Below are 24,696 nucleotides of genomic sequence, written 5' to 3'. Positions count from 1 at the left end.
GTGAGATGACAGGTCAGGGTCTCTGGGGCAATCTTTTGTCCTCAGTAGCAGTCCCAGCACCACGACGTGATCTCAGTTACAGTTGATCTTCTACATAGAGGATCTAATTTGACATTAGGCATTGTCACTTCATGTTAGCCCCACCTGTTTGGTTCAGCAATCTAAAGACTGTGCACGTTTTTTTGACTACAGGCTTCTTAGAGGACTCTAGGCTGCTTCGCTGTACATCTGCTTATTGTCTAGTGTTTCCAGGGGACCCAACGGTTCTGACATAAATGGCCTGGAACTTCCTTTCCATCGGGGCTTCTAGGTGGATTTTCGGCAGGGTGGTGGCTGAACAGAGTCTAGGTTGTTCCTGTTGGTATGTCCCTCATACTGCAGCTCCTCTTACTGCTTTATGATCTTGGTTTGTTAAAAAAAAAAAAAAATGTGGTTCATCCTGTATGCTCCGCTCTGCTTACAGTGGTTGGTCCATCACTGCTGATAATGTTGATATTATCTTAGACCGCAAAGCTATACCTCTAAATAAACTTTTACCGTGGAGCCGTTATGGCCACTAGACTGACTACACGTGCTACGCACTTTGTACGCTATTTGCGTACAGAGTCCCGCACGTGGTACGTACTTGGCGTACACACGCCGCACTGAGTGTACAGAGTACGCTCAGCGTGCGCACACACAATGGATAACCTTTAAACCTTGTTAATGATACAATGTAATGATATGCTTACACTTTAAACCCTTAACAGCAAAGTACTGTAATGATGTAATACCTTTAAACCTTAAGTAGCGCTGGCGGTACAAAGTACCCGCAGTGCGTACACCTTATCAATGCTTATACACCTTATACAGATAAATCTATTTTAAAACCCTTGCAGGAAAGTGAAGACACCACACCAATTTGTAGTTGCAACCACAGGGTTCTAAGGCCACAGTGGATTAATTCCAAAAAAGGTAAAACAATACAAATCATATACTACAGGCTAACAAGTAAATCTAAACAGAATAATGGCTACAGAGAATGTACATACGTGAGAATGTTCGCAAGCGCAACCCGGCCGATCCTCCGCTGGTCATACAGATAGCGTTCAGAGTCTTCTGACCGGCTAGGCAACAGTGGGCTTTTTATACACAACATACATACACAATACAATGGTCACTGTAATCTCATTGTCCATTGGACACAGGGATGTGTCCTTACATTACAGAAGAGGTCATAGGTGGATTTGAAAGGGTGGGCGATGTCTTTCCCCAACTGCTCTTGTGGGTGGTATCCTCTGGATTCCCGCCGCATACATAATAAACAGTAAATACAGTTAATGTTCATATTCTACTTTTGTACATAACTAAACGCAGGAACAAGCGATCTTTCTCTAACCAACACCGGAATGTTACCCTCAAAATACCCTACAGCTGGATACTAGACATCACCTTCCAACCTTTATCTGACCCTTCCTATCATGCAAAGGTGAATCTCTCCGTCCAGGAACTGTTTAAACTATTAATACTCGCTGACATGGTGCAAGGGAACTATCCGTACAAAATGCACTATTTGGGTTAAATATGTAATGTTCTAATAACCCTCTATGCGTTCACAAACTCTACCGTAAATGCGCATACCACGCGCTAAGGCGCATGGCCGTGAAATGCTCCGTTACGCAAATTGCGGATATGCGCACGCACGGCAGACCGAGTGCACACGCAGCGGGCATGTGCCTGGGGTTAGTACGTGGGGCATGCATTACAATATTTTTCGACTTTGACACTGCAGAGATTGAGTTTTCTAGAATATATCAAGCAAGCTGGGTTGTAACTGCTCTATTTTGGGACCCATAATGTGGTTTAGCAGGCTCATTAGTGTTAGTCTATTTTTTGCCAACATTTTCTGATTCTGAAATTGGAGTCTTGTTCACTCTCTAAGTCACCTTAGTGTAGAGACTGATCCACGTGTATTCTTCTGGAGTGGGCGTCTCTGCTACTCTGATTTGCTTCCCATCAAAGGGTATATTGGGAGCAGAAAAGAATGTCTCTTTACTAGTTCAGGTCACCATTTTGAGCTGTGTTGACCATGTGTACACATTAAGCTCAGTATCAATATGGTGGTTCTGGTTTTGCTCAGAGGCGCCAGGTTTTTTAAAGAGGGGTTACCCAGCATAGTTTGGAAACAAAGTAGGTGAAAGATTCTATTCTGGTCAGTATGGGATTGCACATGTGCAGGATCAGTGTACATCTGCCTAGACAGTAAAGCAGCTCTTAATTATGTGATTTATGATTCCTCCTTTCTTCTGTGGGTAGCACTTCAGTGTCCACATGTTCTCTGCCATATCTTTGGGCCGGAGGTTGTCGGACTTTGGCTTGCTGTAATGTCGCTCTCCATTTGTGGACTTTCACTCGGAGTGGGCCATTCCTCTAATACGATTAGGCTACCTTCCGAAGGTAGTTTCTCATTTTCACATCAACCAGAAGATCATGGTCCCTGCCTTTCACATGATTTTTTGCTGGAGGATGCCTGTTTGGATGTCTTGAGGGCCCTCGGATATATGTGGATAGAACGAAGTCATCTCCATAAGTCTCCATCCACTTTGTCCTCTATAACTTTCACAAATGAGGCTGGCTACAAAACAGCCGTTTGGAAGGTGCATGTGTTTGAACTATCTGCCCCTACTGTGGTGACGGCTCATTCCACCAGGTCAGTATGAACTTCTTGGTCAGCTCAACGTGGTGCCTCTGTGTAGCAATTTCATTTTCATCCACTAGGGGTCACTGGAGTAATCTTGGGATATGGACGGTGTGATAGCCACATTTAAATATTTAAATGTGTAACTCTCCTTCCTCTCCATATGCCCCAGATGCCTCAAGTGTTTTTTGTGCCTTCACCAGGGAAGGTCGCATCCTGGAGTCATTCCAGGGTTTACTTTTGATTTTTCTAAATATTTTTTTTTTAAACAACAATACCTTCCCAGCTAATTTAGAAGCGTGGGTCCGGGATTGTGTGCTGCTGTTGTGCAGCGAAGGCTTGTCAGTGCTTAGACAGAGAAGCCCCGCCATAGACCTTTATCAGCATAAGCTGACTCAGCCATGGCTGCAGGAACCGGATGAAGCTTAGAGAGAAGCCCCGTCGGAGCCTCCACATTACACTGAGGTAATGAGCGGGTGGTGAGCTCACGCTGCCACCGCTCCATTGGGCCAGTTTGGTGCTGTGGATAGTGGGGCGGTCAGCTCCTGCTGCCGCCCCTCCATGTGTGTGGAACTTGTTTTGCTGGGGGAGAGCTGCTTACTAATCAATCTCCCCAGCTTCCCGGCTCCCAGCAGCGGTCAGATCAGACACATCTCGCCCGCTGCGCGGCTCCCAGCAGCGCAACTTCAAACAGCGCTGCCACTCTATGCCTCACCCGCTGTAGACAACTGGGAAGCGGCTCCCAGCGCGGTTAGATCACACTGCCGCTGGGAGCCTGTCACAATCACACCCGGTAGCGTGGCTCCAAACAGTGCTGCCGCTGGGCAATCTACACCTCGCCACTCCACAGAAGCGGCTCCCGGCAGTTCGGCACCCAGCAGTGGACAGAGCACTCGGCGCCCGTCACACTACACCACCTCCGTACTTTGGCTTCCACCAGCACTCAGAAGGTAGCAGCCACCGCATGGCACCGTCGCTCAGACAGCTGCCGCTTGGTGTACAATGCTGAGGGGGTGTAGGTAGAAGAAGCTAGCCGCGGCTCACATGCATGCTGGTTGTGACGGTCCCTAGTCCATCGGTTCCCCTAAGTATAAGGAGTGGTGGCCAGGGCTATAGGCTACTAAGCCTAGGTTATGCATGCTTTTGGGAGTACAGTATGGCATGGTTGATGTATATATTTAAAAAAAGAAAAGAAAAGCACATGCTAGGACGCCATTTTCACACAAAGGTTACACACCTACTTCCTGCTTCTTCCTACAGAAATGTCTGTCCTACAACACACAGCCACTAGAGAGGGCAGGGGTGTTAGTAGGTTGCACAGTGAACACAAACTTCATATATTTACTCTATAACACAGTGCGGGGCACGCGGTATTATAAACATTACAGTTATTTTTACTGAGATGTGTGGACATTGTCTCACTGTATTAATGTCTGTCTGTCGATGTGCATGACAATATCAAAAACAGCAGCTTGTCTGTGACAACTGTTAGAATGGCTGATTGGCAGTCAAAGTTGTCCGCTGCGCCAAGACTGTGAGGCGGCTCAATCTATTCAGAGTTAATGCCGTCTGAGCAGCCGAAGTGGGCTCAGGATATTTCTAGAACTTTGCAGGGGTTACAACAGTCCACGTATAGTTAAATTTCTAAGAATGGTCATTGTTTGTCTCATAATTACATTCTGACGATGCAATGCCAAATCTGATAACTCAGAATTGGGCCAGAAATCAGATAGTGAGGTCACTGATAGCCCGAGCTATGATGACCTCTTTAGAGCAGTACGCCAGGCTGCTAGGTTGCACTGAAACATATGGGGTTTTATTCCTAGCAGACAAAGGCCGACTGGGTTTTTTTTTTTCTTAATCTAATTCTCCTAATAAGCAGTTAACAGAAGCATGGCTAAATCCAGTTAAACACTTTTCTGTGACAAAGTGTTTTCTGTCTAAATATGCTTTCCCACAGACTGACAACTAAGTCTTCAGTTTCAAACTTTAAAAATAAATTAAAAAAAATTAGCTATTCTAGTCCCAGCTGCAGTGACGCTTAAAAACCCCTCGTAGTGTAAGATGGAGGCCATGCTACAGTCCATGTATACAGCAACAGGTGTTGCTTACATGTGTTTCAGTTGTGGTTTGGGTTAACAAGGCTGTAGTTGCATGGGCGAAACAGTTCAGTTTAGACCTACAACAGGGTTTTTCTTCAGGCCAGCTTATACTTCTTACTGATCACATTGGTGAATTGGCTGCGTTTTTAGGTACGGCTTCTATGGCTGTCGGACAAGTTTGTTCTCGACTTTCTGCATCACTAATTGCGGCCCGTTGGACGCTGTGGTTGCGCCCTTGGGAGTCCGAGGTGGAGTCGAAACGAGGGAAAGAGACATTGCCTTATACTAAAGATATGTTATTTGGTCCTGAATTGGACAAATAGAAATCTGTTTTCCTGCCATTGCCCACACCAGTTCCTAAGTGGAAATACGTTGGACAAGGGTTCAAATCTTTTAGACCTCAGTCCTTTCGAGGTCGTGCTATAGGAACAACCATACAGAGTAGATGTGGTAGAGACGTGGTTTTCAACAAACCACTAACCGTCATCAGGACAAAAAAAAAACGCTGACAAGCCAGTGGCATGGCGGGCTTCAAGCCCATCTCGGATCTTCAGTTGTTGGAGCACGACTTTAGATGTTTCACTTGCCATGGTTTCAGACATCCACAGAGTGGTGGATCCGCAATTTAATGTTCAACGGTTACAAAATACAGTTCCATTGTCTACCACCAATGCGGTTTTGAAGACAGTCCTGCCTGTGTCAGGAGATGAAAAGGCGGTTCTGCAGACCGCGATTCAATCTCTCATAGTTTCAGCAGTTTTGATTCAAGTTCCAGTACACCAACCAGGGTCAAGGTTATTATTCCAGTCTTTTTGTAATACCAATGCCGGATGGCTCGGTCAGACCGATATTGATCCTGAATGGGCTCAATCAGTACGTCACTTCCTACAGATCCAAGATGGAATCTCTGCGGTCAGTGATTCCGGGTTTAGAACCGCAAGACTCATTTAGCTGGATCTCAAGGATGCGTACTTACGCATTCCAATTTGGCATCTGCATCAGGCATAAAAAGATTGCAGTACAACAAAAGCATTAAATTTCAGGCATTACCGTTTGCCCTCTCATCAGCGCCTCAGGTATTCACAAAGGTGATGTCTGTGTTGATTGCTCATCTCAGATCCCTGGGAGTGATAATAGTTCCGTACTTAGACAACCTACTCATCAAGGCTTCGTCTCAACAAATACTGCTTCAAAATGCCTTACTGATGTACAATGTACTAGTTCAGCACGGTTGGATTGTCAACTTCAAGAAATCAAGCCTGGTTCCATATCAAAGAATAAAGTTCCTAGGAATGATTCTAGATTAGGTGGATCAACAAATTTACCTGCCAGAACAGAAAACACAAAGTATTTGTCATCTGGTACAGTTTGTGTTCGATCCATGGACAGTCTTGGTGCACTTTTGCATTCGACTGTTAGGAAATATGGTGGCGTCTTTCGAGGCACTCCAGTTCGGCAGATTTCACTCACATACTTTTCAGCTAGATCTTCTAGCACAGTGGTCTGGCTCTCATCTTCAAATTCATCAGATTGTGCTGTTGTCTCCAAAGGCCAGAGTATCACTACTCTGTTGGCTCCAAGTACAGCATCTCGCCGCTGAAAAACGATTCGGAGTCTGGCTTTGGATAATTCTGGCAATGGACGCAAGTCTCAGGGGTTGGGGAGCAGTGGTCCTACATCGTCAGCTTCAGGGTCTGTGGTCAGACCGAGAAAGATTATGGTAACTAAATGTCCTGAAACTCAGGGCAATTTACAATGCTCTACAACAGGCAGTTCACATTTTCCAGTCTCAGACTGTTCAAGTTCAGTCAGGCAACATAATGGCAGTCACGTTAATCAACAAAGAAGGAGGGACTCGAAGATGCATGGCAATGCGAGAAGTTGCTTGAATCCTGAATTGGGCCGAACATCACCAAGTGATATTGTCAGCAGTGTTCATTCCAGGAGTGGACAAATCGGAAGCAGATTATCTTAGCCGTCAGGATTTACATCCAGGAGAATGGGCTTTACATCCAGAGGTGTTTCAGATGTTGGTCCAGTGGTAGGGTTACCCACAGGTGGATCTGATGGCGTCTCACCAAAGTCCTCAAACTCTCCAGTATGTGTCCTGAACAAGAGATCCAAAGACAGTGGCAGTGGATGCTCTGACAATAGCGTGGCCGTACAGCCGCGTGTATTTTTTCCACCGTTTCCACTGCTTCCTTGGTTACTAAATCGGATCAAAAGAGAAACCACGACCGTCATACTACTGTCGCCTCATTGGCCTCGGGAGAGTGTGCTTCTCGGATCTCTGCGGTCTACTCGCAGACGATCCCTGGCCACTTTCACTACGTCCAGACCTACTACAGAAGGGTCCGTTCCTTTACCCTGATTTAGCGCAGCTGTGTTTGATGGGGTGGCTGTTGAAACTGCCCTCTTAAGATGAGAGGGCATTCCAGAGTCTGTTATACCAACCATGTTACAGCAGCTCATCACAGAATTTGGCAAGCCTTCAATAGGTTGGTGTGCTCGAAAGTTTCCGACATCTTCTTTCAAGTTTTTCCCGTCTTTTGCTCTTCTTACAGGTGGGTTTAGATGGAGGACTACGTTTAGCTACACTAAAAGTGCAGGTCTCTGCTTTGTCAATTTTCTTTCAAAGTCGTTTGGCTCTTTTGCCAACAGTTCACACTTTCCCATAAGGTGTCCTTAAAGTTCAGCCTCCATTCATTCCACCTACAGCTCCATGGGACTTGAATCTAGTTTTGCATCTTTTTGCAGTCCTCAATTTTTGAACCCTTAGAACACGTGGATGTTAAGTTACTAACTTGGATAACAGTGCTTTTCCTTAGCTTCGGCAAGGTGCATTTCAGAATTGGTTGCCTTGTCATACAAGCTACTGTGTCTGATGTTTCATGATAACACAGCGGAACTTTGGACGAATTCTGCTTTTCTACCAACGGTAGTATCTTCTTTTCACATCAATCATCCAATCGTAGATCCTGTTTTTCAGAAGGTTCAGGAACTCCAGCTACTTTGGATGTGGTACGCGCACTTCGCATTTATGTAGCCCGCGCATCAACAGTACGTAAAAGAGATACATTGTTTGCTCTCTATGATGCAATCAAGATAGGTTGGCCAGCTTAAGCAGAACTTGGCTGGATGGATTAAGCTGACCATTCGTCAGGCTTACTTTTATACTATTTTACAACCGCCTGCATCCATTTCTGCATTTCACATGTTCTGTGGGAACATCATTGCCAGCGGGTCGTGGAGCTTCTACAACGCATCTTTGCTGTGCAGCTACATGGTCATCAGTGCACACGTTTGTGCACTTTTACAGGTTTGGGGGGTCATTCCGACCCGATCGCTCGCTGCAGTTTCTCGTAGCGCAGCGGTCGGGTCGGAACTGCGCATGCGCAGCCATTTCCTAGCGATCATTAATCCGCCGTTTAGGGGATGCGGTCTGGCCAACGCAGACGTGGCCGGACCGTCGGTGGCGGCTGTGAGACGTCACACGCAGCCGCTGTGGGCTGGGGAGCGACGAGTAGCTCACGGCCAGCATGCTAAAGCTGTGCTGGTCGGGAGCTTCTCTTGAAGTGCAAAGGCATTGCCGCTGTGCGATGCATTTGCACTTCTGCGGGGGGGGCACTGACATGTGGGGCGGACTAGACCTGTGCTGGGCGTCGCCCCGCATGTCAGTGTGAATTATCATAGCTGTGCTAAATTTAGCACAGCTAAGATCAACTCTGAATTACCTACTTGATATGGTTGCGGCTTCAGCATCTAGCTTTGGTCGTCTACTGTTACAGGTGCCAGCCAGCTCTCCCGCCCAAGGGGTATACTTTGGTACATCCCAAGAGTACTCCAGTGACCCCTAGTGGATGAAAAAGAAAATAGGATTTTGGTACCTACCGGTAAATCCTTTTCTCGTAGTCCGTAGAGGATGCTGGGGTCCACATTAGTACCATGGGGTATAGACGGGTCCACGAGGAGCCTTAGGCACTTTAAGAGTTTAAGAGTGTGGGCTGGCTCCTCTGTCTATGCCCCTCCTACCAGACTCAGTCTAGAAACGGTGCCCGAGGAGACAACATACTTCGAGAGAAGAACTTAACACAGATAGTGGTGAGATTCATACCAGCTCACACATACAAGGCATGTCAAGACAGCTAGATTGAACTATTCAGCAATGGCTGAAAAATTACTTACCAAGTAACAATGCAGTACTCAACTAAACTAAGTGGTACTGAACCAAATAACAGCAGGAAAACGAAGCGCTGGGCGGGCGCCCAGCATCCTCTACTGACTACGAGAAAATGATTTACCGGTAGGTGCCAAAATCCTTTTTTCTCTTACGTCCTAGAGGATGCTGGGGTCCACATTAGTACCATGGCGATGTACCAAAGCTCCCAGTACGGGAGGGAAAGTGCAGAGGCTCCTGCAGAACTGATTGACTGAACTTCAGATTATCAGAGGCCAAAGTATCGAACTTGTAGAATTTTGCAAACGTGTTCGACCCCGACCATGTTTCAGCTCGGCAAAGCTGTACTGCTGAGACACCCCGGGCAGCCGCCCAGGAAGACCCCACCTTACGAGTAAAGTGGACCTTAACAGATTTTGGACACGGCAGTCCTGCCATAGAATAGGCATGCTGGATAGTGAACCTAATCCAGCGAGAAATAGACTGCTTAGTAGCAGGACACCCAATTTTCTTGGGATCGTATAGGACAAACAGAGAGTCCGAGTTCCTGTGACGAGATGTTCTCTTCACATAAATCTTCAGAGCCTTCACGACATCCATGGACTTTGAAGTAATCGAGGAGTCGGTAGCCACTGGCACCACAAAAGGTTGATTGATATGAAATGCCAACACAATCTTTGGAACGAGCTGCTGACGAGTCCGGTGCTCAGCTCTATCCTCATGGAAGATCAAGTAAGGGCTTTTGCATGACAAAGCCCCCAGCTCAGAGAGACACCTAGAAGAAGCTAAGGCCAACAAAGTGGCCGCCTTCCATGTAAGAAATTTGACCTCAACCTCCTGTAGAGGCTCAAACCAATCCAACTGGCGGAACTTCAACACCACGTTAAGGTCCCAAGGTGCCGTAGGCAGTACAAAGGGAGGTTGGATGTGCAGAACTCCCTTCAAAAAGGTCTGAACCTCAGGGAGGGCAGCCAATTGTTTCTGAAAGGAAATGGATAGGGCTGAAATCTGGACCTTCACAGATCCCAACCTCAGCCCCATACCCACTCCTGCCTGCAGGAAGAGGAGGAAATGTCCCAGTTGAAATTTCACCGCAGGAAACTTCTTGGACTCACACCAAGAAACATATTTCTTCCAAATATGATGGTAATGTTTTGACGTTACCCCTTTCCTAGCCTGTATGAGGGTAGGAATAACCTCTTTCGGAATACCCTTCCGAGCAAGAATCAGGCGCTCAACTTCCATGCCGTCAAATGTAGCCGCAGTAAGTCTTGATAGGCGAACGGCCCCTGCTGTAGCAGGTCCCCCCGAAGAGGAAGAGGCCTCGGCTCTTCTTGCAATAGATTCAGAAAGTCCGCGTACCAAACCCTTCTTGGCCAGTCTGGGGCAATGAGAATCGCTTGAACCTTTGTTCTCCTTATGAGCTTTAGGATTCTTGAGATTAGTGGGAGAGGTGGAAATACGTACACTTACTGTAACACCCACGGAGACACCAGGGTATACACTGCCACTGCCTGTGGGTCCCTCGACCTGGAACAATAACGCCGAAGCTTTTGGTTGAGACGAGAGGCCATCATGTCTATTTGGGGTAGACGCCAAATATCTGTTACCTCCTTGAACACCTCCGGATGGAGTCCCCACTATCCTGAATGGAGATAGTGTCTGCTGAGGAAGTCTACGTCCTAGTTGTCTACTCCCGGAATGAAGAGTGCTGAGAGCGCCAACGCGTGCTTTTCCGTCCAGAGGAGTATTCTTGTGACCTCTGACTTTGCCACTCTGCTCTTCGTTCCGCGCTGTCGGTTTATGTAAGCCACCATTGTTACGTTATCCAACTGCACTTGAATGGCCCGGTTTCTTAGAAGAGGGGCCGCCTGAAGAAGACTGTTGTAGACGGCTCTTAGTTCCAGAATGTTGATGGGCAGGTCGGCTTCCAGGCTTGACCACCGTCCTTGGAAGGTCACCCCTTGAGTGACTGCTCCCCAGCCCCTGAGGCTCGCATCTGTTGTTAGCAGGACCCAGTCCTGAATCCCAAACCTGCGGCCTTCCGGGAGGTGAGGCAATTGGAGCCACCAGAGGAGTGAAATCTTTGCCCTTGGCGACAGACGAATTCTCTGATGCATGTGGAGGTGAGATCCCGACCACTTGTCCAGGAGGTCCAGTTGGAAGGTCCGAGCATGTAACCTTCCGTACTGGAGAGCCTCTTTCCCAATAGGCGAATGCATTGATTCGCCGACACCCGGGGTGGCTTCAAGACATCCCGGACCATGGATTGGATCCCAACGCCTTGTCCCGCGGAAGAAACACCCGCTGCACTTCCGTATCCAGGATCATACCCAGAAATGACAACCTCTGGGTTGGTTCCAAATGTGAATTTGGAAAATTCAGAATCCACCCGTGACTCTGGAGCAGTCACGTTGGAAGAACAATGGACTGCAGCAGCTTCTCCCTGGACGATGCTTTTATCAGGAGATCGTCCAGATAAGGAATGATGTCCACACCCTGCTTGCGGAGTAGCATCATCATTTCCACCATCACCTTGGTAAACACCCTCGATGCTGTTGAGAGGCCGAATGGCAGGGCCTGGAACTGAAAATGACAGTCCAGCAATGCGAAGCGGAGATAAGCCTTATGCGGCAGCCAGACTGGAATGTGAAGGTACGCATCCTTGATAGCCAGTGACACTAGGAATTCCCCGACTTCCAAACCTGATATCACCGCCCTGAGAGACTCCATCTTGAACTTGAACTCCTTTAGAAAGGGGTTAAATGATTTTAGTTTCAGAATGGGCCTGACCGAACCATCCGGTTTCGGTACCACGAAAAGGTTTGAATAGTAACCCTTTGTCAGCATGTGCGGTGCTACCGGCACAATGACCTGTGCCTCCACCAGCTTTTGGACAGCATCTGAAGCACTGTGCTGTCCTCCAACAGAGTTGGTAAGCCCGACTTGAAAAAACGATGAGGAGGGAGACTTTGAAATTCCAGCCTGTATCCTTGAGACACAATATCTACTACCCAGAGATCCAGGCCGGACGATACCCAGACATGACAGAACTGTCTGAGTCTCGCTTCCACAGGCCCCACCTCCGGCCCTTCCTGTCCACCGTCATGCTGAGGACTTTGGGGTACCTGAAGCAAGCTTTTGTTCTTGGGAGCTTGCAGCGGCAGGCTTCTTGGATTTAACCTTACCTCCCTTGAAGACGGTATTGGATGATTTGGCCTTTCTGGGCTTGTTAGGCCGAAAGGACTGCTGTGCTCTTCGGAGCAGGTGCTGCTGAGGGAAGATACGGAGACTTACCCGCTGTAGCGGTAGATATCCACGCGTCTAGGGCTTCCCCAAAGAGAGCCTGGCCTGTATAGGGTAGCGACTCCACACAGATATGGAAGAAATTTCTGCAGCTATGGAACCCAGGTCTTTCATGGATTCTACCATAAAACCTGCAGAATCGTGAATGTTGCATAAATACAATGCAACGTCATCCCTATCCATCGTATCCAAATCCTCCATTAAGGTAGCCGACCACTTTACTATAGCCTTTGCAATCCATGCACTAGTAATAGTGGGTCGTAATATGGCCGAAGCAGTATACATTGATTTCAGAATATTATCACTTTTCCTATCTGTCGGCTCCTTTAAGGCGGTAGATCCCGGTACAGGTAAAACCACCTTTTTTTGAGAGTCTGGATACAGATGCGTCAACAATCGGCGGGTTTTCCCACTTTTTCCTATCCTCCTCAGGGAAAGGAAAAGCTACCAGAATCCTCTTAGGGATCTGAAACTTCTTTTCAGGGTTCACCCAGGCCTTTTCAAATATAGCATTCAGCTTTTTTGACGCAGGGAAGGTTAGCGAGGCTTTCTTGTTTTCAGTGAAAAAAGCCTTCTCAACCTGCTCAGGTGTGGTATCATTAACATTTAACACATCCCTGATTGCCTCTATCAACAACTGTACCCCCCTTGCAAGAGATGCGGACCCCCGCAAATCATCCCCATCACCATCTGTAGTGTCAGAATCGTTATCCGTGTTGTTTTGTGTTACCTGCACAAGCGCATGTTTGTGGGGGTATGTAGTGGGGCGACCTGAGGTACCTGACAAGGGCCATACAGCCATAGAGGACTACAATACCTGGGTTGCAGATTACTGGCAACCCTGTCAGAAATCTGAGAAATCTCTTAGAGGAAAACCACTCTGGTTCCCTTGCTGGGATCTGTGCTAAACCAGTGCTCATTTGATTACATGGAATGGCATCATCCTGGGAGAATAAATTCTCTGCAGCATATGACACTGTATCCCTGGACATTGCTGCCGGTGACCAGCAAACACACCACACACACACACAGGTTGGGGTAAGACAGAGTTTCCCCCCCAAGAATGGCGAGAGAGACAGAGATTGGAGCCAACCCACACCAGCGCTTTTTTACAAGGAGAAACCCCTTATCTGCGCTGATTTGTGCTCCTTAATAGGGGACACAGTCAATATATCAGCATCCCCACCCTTCTACAACCCCCTGGTACCGTTATACAGTAAGCTGGAGCTGCTGTGGAGGGACCATAATCTTCATTCAGCTACTGCATGCAGGAAAATGGCGCTGGAACGCTGCAGGGTCTGCTCTGAGAAGCTCCGCCCCCTTCATGGTGGTGTCTTTCTGCTCTGCTGAAGTTTAAACTGGCCTGAGGAGAATGCTGGCTGGGATCCCTGGACCCCGACAGGCTTGCTGACCAGTGTGAGGGGTAAGTGATGGCCCAGGGTGCCCCTCACAGCGCCGCACAGTGTGCCTCTGGTACCGTCCAGGAGCACGGTTAATACCGCGCTCCATCACCTGTAGCCGCCATCTTCACACCGGCCCCCAGCTTGCTAGGGGGGTCGGTGACTAACTCACCACTTGCTTCAGCTCTGTAAGGGGTCGGCGGCATGCTGCTGGGGCGAGCGGTTCTTCTGTGGCGGAGACCGATCAGACCCCTCTGGAGCTCAGTGTCCACTCAGACTTCGCAGGGCGGACACTGCTCCCCCCTTAGTCCCACGCTGCAGGGAGGCTGTTGCCAGCAGCCTCCCTGTAAAATAATTAACTCTAAACTAAACTTCTTTAGGAAAGCCCAGGAGAGTTCCCCTAGCTGTGACCGGCTCCTTCGGGCACATTTTCTAAACGGAGTCTGGTAGGAGGGGCATAGAGGGAGGAGCCAACCCACACTCTTAAACAGTTAAAGTGCCAATGGCTCCTGGTGGACCAGTATATACCGCATGGTACTAATGTGGACCCCAGCATCCTCTAGGACGTAAGAGAAAAGATGATTTTGGTGCTTACCAGATAAATCTTTTTCTTTGAATCCATAGGGGTCACTGGACGCCCACCCACAGCAGTTTCACCTGTCACGTGGTAAGTTCAGTAAATCTTATGGTAACACATTCTCACCGATTTGTTCAAATGTTAAGTGATTGTCATCTGTTTTCGTGTCAACTTCTAGTTGTCCGTTATGCTGTGTGTCAACTTTCTAGTTGTCCGTTATGTTATTATGTTATATATAATTCTCCATTGTTCATCATCTCAGCTAAAAAAAAAAAATACTGAGGTATCTGGGGCGTATGGAGGGGATGGAGGGTTACACATTTAAATATTTAAATGTGCCTATCCCTGCTATTGCACCGTCCATATCCAAAGAGTACTCCAGTAACCCCTATGGATTCAAAGATGAGGATTTACCTGGTAAGTACCAAAATACTCTTTTTGCAAGGCGGCTATGGGGTCCTCTGACCACATGTTTCTAAAATTCTATTCTTTCGAAACCATCACTTCTGCAGACATGGCTTTCGTGCAATGGGTTCTCGGCTCAGGAGCATTCCCTCCCTGGAGAATAGCTATGGGACATCCCACGGTCAAAGCCTGTGTCCCCTATGGCATGAGAAGAGACAGATGTATGTTCTTTCCTGGTTAAATACTTTTCTTCAAAATACATAGGTGTCACAGAGCACCCACCATAATACTCTCCTGGCTTGTGGTATTTTGCTTAGCTTCCAGTTCCTCTGTCCGCATCTTGTTAGTGTTTGGACCTGTGTGCGTGACAGTCCTCTTTGTCATCCTTCTCGCTCCTGCCTTCGGCTTGCTAACTTACCTGGCCTGTCTGGATGTGGGGTATAGGGAAAGAAGGAGCCTGGGCTGCTGCTATGATAAAAATGTTAACCGTTTGGTGCCCAGGATTCTACTCCATAGTCAACGTCTGTGTCCCTTATGGATTCCAAAGAAAAGGATTTAACTCTAACTTAACAACTTTCTGGCTGTGCACCGGGAGGAGGCAGCCAAGTTGGCTCAACAGGGGCGGAGCTTCTGCGTATAGGGAGCGTGGGGATGTGATTGCGTAATTTCCCCCTCACTTTACGATGCTCATATTACCTGCATGTAACGCAGGAGCGGTACTACAGTGTTGCGATTCAGACCTTTTGGTCTACAAACGGGTGTATAGGCAGTGTGTGTGCGGGCGGTTGACCAGCTCCATCAGACTTGCCTTCTTTTCAGGGTGTCCGGGAGTGCCACCCAATTTTCAAGAACTTCCCGGACATTCTAGAAAAGTAGGCAGGTATGGTAATAACATAAATCTACTTTTTTATTTTATTTGTGAAAGACTAGTATATACAGATGTGTCCTCTTTTATATCTAGCCTCACTGCACATTAAACAGTGCGTGACTTTGTAGCTCCGAGCATCTTTGCATGAGACTTTTTTTCACTTAAATGCGTTTTATTTGCAAATGTGCATAGGACGCACATGTACCTTTTGCTGATTTAACTGATATGCGGCATGCCTATGTTGTGTGTTATCGTGGCTGTATCTGTATACGGAATGGTACATTTGTGTTTTCTTAGAACGTAGCTACCTCATAGCGGGACCAGCTGCGTTTTGGTGCCTTCCTCTGTTTACTGCGGCGGTTGCAGGCTAACACAGCTCCTCCAGACACTCAGAAAACGCTGGATAAACTGGTACAGGGTGTAGCAAAGGGGGGAGCCGCTATTGTACACAATCTGTTCTATACAGCACAGAGATCATAGGTTTTCACTGTGATTTAATAAGCTGACAGCCTCACTGGGGCTGTGTAGCTGAGGTGTGCTGGTCTTCTCCCTCTCTCTGTCTCCCTCTCACATACAATAAGAGCAGGCTTGATCAGTTTTACTGTCTGTGTGTGTGTGTATGTCATTGTGATTTACTGTGATCATGGTTAAACACATACTATGCAGTGTATGCCACACCAGAGTCTATCCATTATCATCTGATTCTGTTTCATGTGAACAATGCAGCCAGTCTTCACAAATCAGTGTGGGGGCTGAGGAAGAGGGTCACGAGCCTCCCTGGCTAGGGGACCTTTAGAATATGATGTCTGATATGTCATCACAACTCACTGCTAATGTTCAGAAAATGCAGCTACTATAACAGGCTGTTGCAGACTTAGCTGCTAAGGCAGATGTTACATAGCCCCCCCTCTCTCACTCAGGACCACAAAGTGTGGTTTACCTGCCTTACTCTCTGATTCAGATGAGGATATACAGGAGCATGGGGAGGACTTGGATTCCGTTAGTGAGGATTCCATTTCTGCTCAGGGTATTGGACCCCTCATTCTGGCTATATACGGGACATGTTAAAACTCCCTCTAGAGGACATTGCATCACAGCAGTCATTTTTCTTTACACAAAACAAGCCTAATGTCACTTTCCCTGATTCTGCAGCGCTAGATAACCTATTTAAGTTAACCTGGAAAAATCCAGACAAAAAATACCAAGTGTCAAAAAGATTTTTGCACACTTTCCCATTTGCTCCTGAAGGTAGGAAATTCTGGGAAGGACCCCCGGGGTTGACATATCAGTCTCTCGACTATCAAAATAGGCGGTGCTGCCTGCGCCGGGCTCCTTTACCATAAAGGAACCTGGGGACAGAAAAAGAGACTATACTAAAGTCTATCTACACAGCAGCAGGTGTATCGCAAAGGCCGGTCATAGCGGGTTGCTGGATTTACCCATGCTATTCACACACAGGCTTCTCAAATTCAGGAGGGCCTCTCCGGGGATATGCTTCTGTTCACTACGGTGACTCTCCTAAAGCACATTCAGGACACTGCACACATCCTGTGTGACCCGCTCAAGGAGATGGGCAATATTAATGCTAGGACCTGTGCCACGGCAGTGTCCGCGTGCAGGGCCTTGTGGTTGTGTCAATGGATAGCGGACGCTGAGTCCAAGCGCAATGTGGAATCTCTCCCCTTTTCTGGTGAGTGGCTCTTTGGGGTTGAGTTGGATACGTGGATTTCCAAAGTTACTGCAGGGAAATCCATGTTTCTCCCCTCTGGGGGCCCGCCAGCTAGGCGTTTCCTATCCGGGGCAGTCTGTTCAGTCCTTTCGGTCTAACAGATTTCAATCTAGGGCCAGAGGTGCCTCTAATGCTGCTAGAGGCACGAGAGGTAAGACCAGAAGACCTGTGACCACTGGTTCTCAGGAACAGAGCACCAATTCTACTTCCACTAAGTCCTCAGCATGACGGTGCCCATCCACCCCGAGAGGATCTCGAGGTGGGAGCTTGACTGCGTCACTTCAGCTGCATCTGGGAAAGCTCCTGCCACGGGGACAAGGACCTAATTTCTCAGGGCTACAAGCTGGAGTTCGACGGTGCTACTCCCCAACGCCAGCTTTGTAGGATACGCAAGTTACGTTGCAACAGGCCATCCAAAAGTTGGTCCAGTCCCACGTCATTGTTCCAGTACCAACACTACAATGGGGAATGGGTTATTACTCCAACCTGTTTGTGGTACCAAAGCCACACTGTTCGGTAAAGCCCATTTTGAATCTAAAGTCCTTGAACCCTTATCATAGGGTTTTCAAGTTCAAGATGGAATCCTTAAGAGCAGTGATTGCGGGCCTAGAAAAACAGGAATTTATGGTTTCCCTGGTTATCAAGGACGCCTAGCTTCGTATTCCAATTTGGCCACCTCATCAGGCTTATCTGAGGTTTGCCCTACTGGACGATCACTACCCGTTCCAGGCCCTATGCTTCAGACTGTCCACAGCTCCGAGGGTATTCACAAAGGTAATGGCAGGGAGATGATGTTCCATCCCCGGGTCCAGGGGTCAGTGTTGTCCCTTACCTGGAAGATCTCCTGATAAAAGCAAGATCCAGGGAGCTTTTATTGCTCCATATCGACCGCACTATCCAACTTCTGTCACGCCATGGGTGGATTCTCAATTTACAGAAGTCCCACCTGGAGCCAACTCAGTGGCTCCTGTTCCTGGGCATGCCAGAACAGTTCAATTGGATCTCCTGAGCAAGTGGTCCGGATCACATCTACAGATGCACCGGATAACACGGCTGTCACCTAAGGCCAGGATTTCCCTCCTGTGGTGACTGCAGTCCTCCAATCTCCTGGAAGACAGGAGTTTTGGGATTCAGGGTTGGATCCTCCTCACGACGGATGCAAGTCTGAGAGGATGGGAAGCTGTCACCCAATTGGCTCAGTTCCAGGGCAGGTGGTCTGTCCACGAAGCACTACTTCCGATCAACATTCTGGAACTTCGGGCGATGTACAATGTACTGCTTCAGGCATGTCCTCTACTCAAGGATCGCGCAATCCAAGCACAGTCTGACAACGCCACGGCAGTGGCATATATCAATCGGCTAGGAGGGACAAAAAGCAGAGCCTGCATATGAGAGGTGTCAAAGATACTCCTCTGGGTGGAAAGAAATGCAAGAGCAATGTCAGCAGTCTTCATTCCGGGTCTGGACAACTTAGAAGTGGAGTTCCTGAGTCGTCATGATCTCCACCCGGGGCAATCAGGTGTTTCAGCAGATCATCGACTGGTGGGGCTGCCCACAAATAGACATGATGGCTTCTCGACTCAACAAGAAGCTTCATTGGTATTGCTCCCAAACCAGGGACCCTCAGGCGTGGGCAGTGGATGCACTGACGTCGCCTTGGCCTTACCGGCTGGTCTACCTGTTTCCTCCGATTCCGTTGCTCCCAAGGGTGCTCAAGCGAATCAGAAGTCAAGGAGTCCAGGCAATTCTAATTGCCCGGTATTGACCTCTTAGGGACATGTCCGTCGAAGAGTCTTGGCCTCTACCACTAAGAAAAGATCTTCAACAAGGATCGTTTGTCTACCCGGACTTACGGGAACTTTGTTTGATGGCATGGAGGTTGAGCGGAACATACTAGCTCAAAAGGGCCTTTCCAAAAGAGTAATTTCTACAATGGTTCAGGCCAGGAAACCTATGACGTCAAAACACTATCATATCTGGAGGTGATATGTCTCTTGGTGAGAGGGACGCACGTATCCGCCTGCGGAGTTTCCACTTGGGGCGTTTCCTGCAGGCTGGTGTTGATAAGGGCTTACACCTGGATTCCTTTAAGGTCCAGATTTCGACCCTCTCAATTTTCTTCCAGAAGAAATTGTCAGTGTTGCCAGAAGTTCAGACCATGCAAGGAGTACTTCACATTCAATCCCCTTTTGTGCCGCCCACGGCACCCTGGGATTTGAATGTAGTGTTAGAATTTCTACAGTCCTCCTTGTTTGAACCTCTGATGACAGTAGAAGACAAGTACCTCACGTGGAAGATGGTGATGTTACTGGCACTGGCTTCTGCTAGATGTGGGGGTCTTATCATATAAATGTCCCTACTTGGTCTTTTATGAGGACAGAGCGGAGCTCAGGACTAGGCAGCAGTTCCTGCCGAACGTTGTCTCTGCGTTCCACTTGATTCAATCTATTGGTGATTCAACCTATTGTGGTTCCATCAAATTCTGGCACTTCTGCTCCTTCGGAGGCATTGGATGCTGTGCGAGCCTTGAAGATCTATGTCAAGCAACGGCTCGGATCAGAAAGACGTATTCCTTGTTCGTGCTCTATGATGCGCAGAAAAGGGGTTGTCCTGCTTCAAAGCAGTCCATTGCTTTCCCCCATCCAGAGCAACACCCCCTTCTAATATCTCTATCACTGTTCACAACACCACCATCTCCCCCTTTCCCCAACTCCGCTGCTTGGGCGTCACTCTTGACTCCTCCCTCTCCTTTATACCCCACATCCAAGTGCTGGCACAATCCTGTCAGTTCCAGCTACGCAACATTGCTTGCCTCAGGCCATTTCTCTCCCAGAGTGCAACTGAACTTATCCTCCACTCACTGGTCATCTCACGACTGGACTACTGCAATGTTCTCCTCACTGGCCTCACTTGCTCTTATCTTGCTCCCATCCAATCTGTCCTGAATTCCGCAGCTAGGCTTTTCTTCCTCTCCTGCCCCTCCACATATGCCACTCTCCTTCAACAAAATCTACACTGGCTCCAATTCCCCTACAGAATCCTCTTCAAACTCCTCACCCTCTCATACAAGGCCATCTCTAATTCCACTGCTCCCTACATCTCCAGCCTCCTCTCTTTTCATACTCCCTCCCGCCCCCTACGGTCTCGCCTCTCCACCGCCCTGGACACTGCTTCCCATGCTCGAGTTCGACTATGCCCGCACTGCACCCCTTCTGTTGAACGCACTCCCCCGTACCATTAGACTCTCCCCGACCTTGCAAAGCCTCAAACGGGCACTAAAAACCCACCTATTCATCAAAGCATACTCTCCCGATGCATAACTTAGTCCTGAGGCCGCTCCTCTATCCCCCTTTCTCATGCCTTGAACATCCCAGCTTCGCTTACATACTGCATCAGGCTGCCTCCTGCTTGCTTGCACCTCATGTCATCTGTCTGTCGACCCTTCCCACTAGATTGTTAGCTCTTCAGAGCAGGGCCCTATTTCTTCTTGTTGTCAAAGCCCTCTTCTCGACACTTTTCACTCGCAGCTCTCCCCTACTCAGCGACCATCTTTACCCGCTTTTTTTTTCTGCTGGTAAAGGCTCATCTCCATCTATGGCCACCAGCCCCTAGTAGTTCGATGATCACTCCCTCACTACTTACATCTTAGCAATATTATGTCTTGAGAATTTTGGTGCTCTTTGTTACCTGTACTCTATTTCTGTTTATTTACTGTAATGCTAAGTTTTGTCTCCCTTGTCTTTTGCAATCTAAAAATTAGAGTTTTTGAGCTTATCTTAGTTTATGGAGTCAGTGAGGTACACCCCTACACATACAAGATGACCTCAAAAACTCTCATTTTTAGATTGCACCGTTTTTTAGTATTGTAATGGTCTTATATGTTTTTATGTATCTTTTGTCCCATTTTTTATAGTCCAATATGCATGGTCTATAAACTTTTTAAATGTGGCTACCTATGTATTTAAATTTAAATATTATCTTCTACCTAAAAAACTGGGCTTGCTTTTATCTGCTTAGAATATCCCCCATCTTTTATTAATATTTTATTCTCTGGACCCTTTTTGCCTTCTATTTCAGAATATAGCAGCTTAAACACCTTTGGTCGCTTTTTTCCCTATCCCTATAACTATATTCAATTTTATAGCATTTTAGCCGTGCTAAATATTGAGGGATTAACTGACGCCTTATATACTATAGTTCAAGGGAGTTTTTTCTAGCAGTCAACACTGACAAAAGTTTTTATAGTGTTATCACATACGCCTGTGGCGCCATACTTGTATTGTTTTCAACCATTTATTCTTGTTAACATTTCTACAGGAGCTCTTGACATGCTGTGAAGAAGGCAAGGGAGAAATTAAAGATGGATTAGAGGTGATGCTTAGTGTTCCAAAGAGAGCAAATGACGCCATGCACCTAAGCATGCTAGAAGGTAAAGCCTGCAAACAGTGATGATTTTCATCATCTTGTATTTTGTAGCCATTCAATTAGCCATGAGCCCCACAATGTCACAACATAATAATGTCATATGTGCACACTTATTATTCAATTATTAATTATTTAATTAGCCTTGTTAGGCTATTGGAATAAACCCCTTAATGTGCTGGTGGTGTTAACTGATATTTATTTTATTATGTGCATGTTGACAGCAGGTTACAAGTTTGGTATCTTCACTTTAAATACTTAAGCAAAAAATGTAATTACCCATAGTAAATTACCATATGTGAATACAGGAAGTAGTCTTGGGCTTTAACATCCGGGGCTATTCAATTGGACTGCTGAATTCCCCAGATAGCCTTGATCACACCTGTTAAAGTACTGTATTAAGGCACAGAAGCCGTGAAAAGTAATCCTTGAGTTACAGTATCTGGGAATTATTTTATTTTTTTAGACTCGCTGAGGCAGGTGAATTAATCCTTGATAACTGCTGGCTTTGGGACTAATTAGTCCCTGGGGAACAATTAGCCCATGGTGATCTACCACAGTTAATTGAATTCCCTCATAAATTTATATCTCTTAAGGGGGGTACTCACGGAGCGATTGCTGCTTAAAATCTAAGCAATCTGACTAGATTTCTTTGATTTTAAGTATGATCGCTCCGTGTTTACCCCTCACAGCGATAGCGATGCGCTGCCCCGCGCATCGCTATCGCTGGTGCTAGATTGGCCTGCATGCAGGCCAATCTAGCAGGTCGCTCACTTCACCCGCTGGGTGAAATGAGCCCCCCCCCCCCCTCCCCCATCTCCCCCTGCACGCTCAGTACACATCTCTCCCACGTCGGCCCGTGAATATGGGCCTTTAGGCAGGAATAGTGTCCATATTAACGGATAAATTAACCTGCTGGAGGGTTTTTCTTTTGACATTTTTCGTACTAGTTAATGGAGATTGTATTTGTTTTCTTCATGTATATATGGGGCACATTGTTTGTTGCTTCTGCTGTGTAACACCCACATTCAAGTACAGCCAAGCTGCCTTTAACAGGTATAAATTCACATTTTCATTTGCTCAGCTAAGTGAATTCTACATCGTTTTATTAGCCATACTTCAGTTTGTATGTTGTAATATTGCCACGTAGTGGTACACTTGAGTATAATGCCTCCTTTTACAGTGAAATTATTTCATACACTCGATACTTGAAATTTCTTTTTCCAGGATGATTTCAACTTTATATCTGTGTTAATGTTACAGTGCTAGTTGACTGCTGAGTTTTATAACCTTGCTTTACAATTAAGATTTCCAAAGGTTTTTTTTTCTTTAAGTAAGATACACTGTTTCTGGTATCATGTGTGCTCACGGAATTTCCCAATTGGAAGAGTGCTCTTCTTCACCCCCTATCCTTCCTGTTTTGCCAGCTGGAGAGGTTATGCCTTCATGTCTCAATGTTACAGGTTATGTTACTCATTTGGCAATGGAATTATTGGAAATTCTAACACCCTATCTAGATGAAACATTTAATAGCTTACTGGCTCTATTTGACACTGACCCGATCCCTCTGCATTCCCACACCCCTTTCCCTGGTACTCTAACCAATATCCAGAGTGACTCTGAAAGTAATGAGCCAGCTCCAGTTAGTCCTAACACTAAATCTGTTGATTTGATGCCCATGCCTCTTCCTGAGGATGTTGGCATCAATTTTGACTTGACACCGTCTCAACATGTTGCTTCTCTTACTTTAGAGTGGCACCCTGCTACTCTCCTCTTTGCCACCCAGGATTTACCTTGTGGGCCAGGGGTCTCATTAATACCCATTCACAGCGGACATGCCCTCAGTTTTAGTGACATTTTTACCTTTAATATTCCAGATAAGCAGCTGTGCTTACTTAATGGGGTGAAACATACTCGTATGCGACAAATGTTCTTTTGACAATTAGGATTACCCCCCCCCCCCCCCCCCCACTGAGTTTATACCATCTCTGTACCAAGGCCCCCCAGGTGCTGTTACTTAAATGATGGTTAACTGTCCCTGCCCTATGGTATTCCTTATATTGGATATTTCACCAATATGTAATAATCTGACATAGCAATTGATGATAATTAATATTCTACTTGTAATTGACTTGTTTTTTTGATTATTTGTCTCGCTATATTGGCTTTCGTTTTTTTTTTATGACACTATACTTTCCAACCGTTTGGACTTAGTCCCGCCTTTATATTACCTATTACATTTTTGTAAATATATGTGTATTTATACTTATGTGTTTGGGCAGGAAGTTGCTTCTTAGTACGGATTCACACAGCTTAATTGTAAAATCGTTTCAGCTATATGCGCTCAAATCACTCCCAGTAGTCTGTTCTTACTTACTATCTTGGTTACGGAGCCTTATGGATATCAATACTTACCTGATCTGTCCTGCATATATGTCTCCCCTTTTTTGTTAATTACATTTCTTCTTCATACTCTCTTCTGTTGCTGTAATGTTTCTTATAATTTGTATTATTTATTTGTTTAAACACTGATTTTATTTATTTTCTTCATGATGCTTTTGGTGACTTCCTTATACTGGTCACCTCAGCAGTCATTGCTCAACTTATGTGAACCTGACTTTGTTTCTCATACATTACCATTGTGTTTGAGCACCGTTGGTTTTGTGGCATAAATGCTACGTAAATACTTTGTTTAGTATTTTATTATTCACATACGTTTTCATATTCTTTGTTATACAGTATATGCTCTCAAGCTATTTGGTATATTGCAACAGAATGCAGCCTAAATGCCTACCTCCTTATTGCATTATCGAAATTGTTAGTTGAGCTGAGTGACTAATATTGTCTTGAATTAATTTCTATTCATTAAAATATACCATAATGTTTAGTGTAAGGTTTTCTGGGAAATAGATTGCTGACCAGCAGTTGCTTCCTACTTCTTTTGGTTTGGAAAAATTAGAAAAAGTAGTGGTGAAGCTAAGGCATGAGGTGCAGTCACTCTCTGGTATATTATGCAGATTTATCAAGTGGTTT

General features: G+C 46.5%; 1 protein-coding gene across 2 annotated transcripts in view; it reads left to right on the top strand.

Moving 5' to 3' along the window:
- TRIO (trio Rho guanine nucleotide exchange factor) overlaps positions 1-24,696 on the top strand; it is a 1,426,902-nt gene that overhangs the window by 888,451 nt on the left and 513,755 nt on the right. For both annotated transcript variants that reach the window (XM_063922713.1, XM_063922714.1), the window contains exon 29: positions 21,559-21,670. In XM_063922713.1, coding sequence (XP_063778783.1) covers positions 21,559-21,670 — 112 coding nt within the window. The remainder of the gene's footprint in view (positions 1-21,558; positions 21,671-24,696) is intronic.

The sequence above is a fragment of the Pseudophryne corroboree genome, chromosome 5, assembly GCF_028390025.1.
Source record: "Pseudophryne corroboree isolate aPseCor3 chromosome 5, aPseCor3.hap2, whole genome shotgun sequence".
Lineage (NCBI taxonomy): Eukaryota > Metazoa > Chordata > Amphibia > Anura > Myobatrachidae > Pseudophryne > Pseudophryne corroboree.
Note: the sequence above shows the minus strand (reverse complement) of the source record. Positions and strands in the feature narration are given on the sequence as shown.